The sequence below is a fragment of the Chaetura pelagica genome, unplaced genomic scaffold (assembly GCF_000747805.2).
Source record: "Chaetura pelagica isolate M959 unplaced genomic scaffold, ChaPel_1.0 scaffold463, whole genome shotgun sequence".
In the NCBI taxonomy this organism is placed as follows: Eukaryota; Metazoa; Chordata; class Aves; order Apodiformes; family Apodidae; genus Chaetura; species Chaetura pelagica.
Window position 1 is genome coordinate 434,560 of NW_009952816.1, and position 1,975 is coordinate 436,534.

At 58.2% G+C, this 1,975-nt stretch overlaps 1 protein-coding gene across 1 annotated transcript in view; it reads left to right on the forward strand.

Annotated features, from left to right (window-relative positions):
* Positions 1–389: 389 nt before the first annotated feature.
* CERS1 (ceramide synthase 1) overlaps positions 390–1,975 on the forward strand; it is a 4,654-nt gene continuing 3,068 nt past the window's right edge. Inside the window, exons 1-3 of the mRNA XM_009995068.1 lie at positions 390–546; positions 983–1,163; positions 1,818–1,958. Coding sequence (XP_009993370.1) covers positions 432–546; positions 983–1,163; positions 1,818–1,958 — 437 coding nt within the window. The 5' untranslated portion in view covers positions 390–431. The remainder of the gene's footprint in view (positions 547–982; positions 1,164–1,817; positions 1,959–1,975) is intronic.

The window sequence follows — 1,975 nt, forward strand, 5'->3', positions numbered from 1 at the left end:
GAGCCAGGGTGGGGGGCAGTCCCTGGGCTCTGCCTTTTGCCCCCCCACCCCCCCCCGGGCTCTGCCTTTTGCCCCCCCTGGGCTCTGCCTTTTGCCCCCCCCCAGGCTCTGCCTTTGCAGCTCACCATGGCTGAGTGGAAGGATTTCCAGCCTTGGAGTGTTTTCCTCATTCAGCCTCTCTGGAGCCTCTTTCACCTCCTTATTTGTGCTGCAAAGACAGCAAACAAACAAAAACAAAGGGGTTGGTGACCCCAGTTCTGCCCTGTCTCCTGGTGCACTCACTCAGCATCCAGTGCTCGGAGTCTCCTGGAGATTTGGTGCCTCTACCCTGAGCTCCCCAGGACTCTTTGCCCCACCTGATGATATTTCCCCCCCTCTTCTTGCAGCCCTTTGGGGAATGGTGCAACTTGCAGCCAAAAGATGCTGCCAAGATGCCCGAGAGTGCCTGGAAGCTGCTTTTCTACACGTTGGCCTGGTCATATGGCATCTACCTGCTCTTCTTCACCGACTACCCCTTCTTCTATGACCCACCCTCTGTGTTTTATGGTGAGTAAGAGCCAGGGAGAAATGGGCGTGGATTAGGGTGTCCAAGTTCATGGGACATCTGGGTTGAACAAGGGAATGGGAGTTGGGGTGAGCAAAAGAGAAGGCTGAATCTCTAAATGGGCTTTCCTGGGATGCTGTGGGCACAGGAAGGGCATGACAGGCTCTCTGCCTTCATCTGGTTACAGAGGGAGTCACCTAGTGGCTATTGGAGATGGGAGGGATGAGCCCAGGGCCGAGTAGCTAAAGGATTGACAAGTTAAAAGCAGGAGAGAAGTAAATCAAGGTTTCTCCCTCAGATCTAGGAGAGGGGGTGGGTCTAATGCCAAAGGTTGGGAGACCTGGGTTCTGAGCTGGAGCCCCGTGAAGGGTTGGGGCTGCTGCCTCTGCTGCTGCTGGCAGGAGCTCTGGGCTCACTGAGTTGTCTGTCCCCCCCTAGACTGGAAGAAGGGCATGGAGGTGCCCACAGACATTGCCATTGCCTACCTGCTGCAGGGCAGCTTCTACGGCCACTCCATCTACGCCACAGCCTACATGGACACATGGCGCCGGGACTCGGTGGTGATGCTGCTGCACCATGTGGTCACACTCACCCTCATCTCCTTCTCCTATGCCTTCAGGTGAGCTCCCTGCCTGCCCCTCTGCCTCTCTGCAGTGTGCCCAGAGCAGCTGCATGGCAGAACCTGCAGCTCCTCTCACTGAGCTCAGGGACAGGCAGCAGCAGGGCTCTTGCTGGGCTGGTTTGGCTCCTGCCCAGCCCTGCCCTCCCCTGCTCTGTAGGTGGTTCTGCTCTGGCACATGGACAAGGTGATCTTCAGAGGTCCCAACCCCCACCATTCTGTGACTCATGGGCCTTTGCACAGTGCCAGACCCACCCTGCAGCACATTGGTTGTCTGGATCACTCAGGGAGTCTGTCTGCTCCCAAAGGGATGGACCATGGGTGCTGGTGCAAACATCAGGGTGACACCAGTGCTGACAGGGCAAGGGGGGATGGGTTAAAACTGGAAGAGGGAGATTTAGGTTGGACATGAGGAGGGAATTGTGGAGTGTGAGGGTGGTGAGAGCCTGGCCCAGGTTGCCCAGGGAAGCTGTGGCTGCCCCATCCCTGGCAGTGTTGAAGGGCAGGTTGGATGGGGCTTGGAGCAGCCTGGGCTGGTGGGAGGTGTCCCTGCCCATGCAGGGGGGTTGGAACCTGATGATCTTTAAGGTCCCTTCCAACCCAACCCATTTCATCGACCCACCTCCCCGTGCACCCCCTCCCTCCTCCCCGCAGGTACCACAACGTGGGCATCCTGGTGCTGTTCCTGCACGACGGCAGCGACGTGCAGCTCGAGTTCACCAAGCTCAACGTGTACTTCAAGCACCGGGGCGGGGTCTATCACCGCCTCAACGACGTCATCTCCAACATCGGCTGGAACAGGCTCAGCTCGA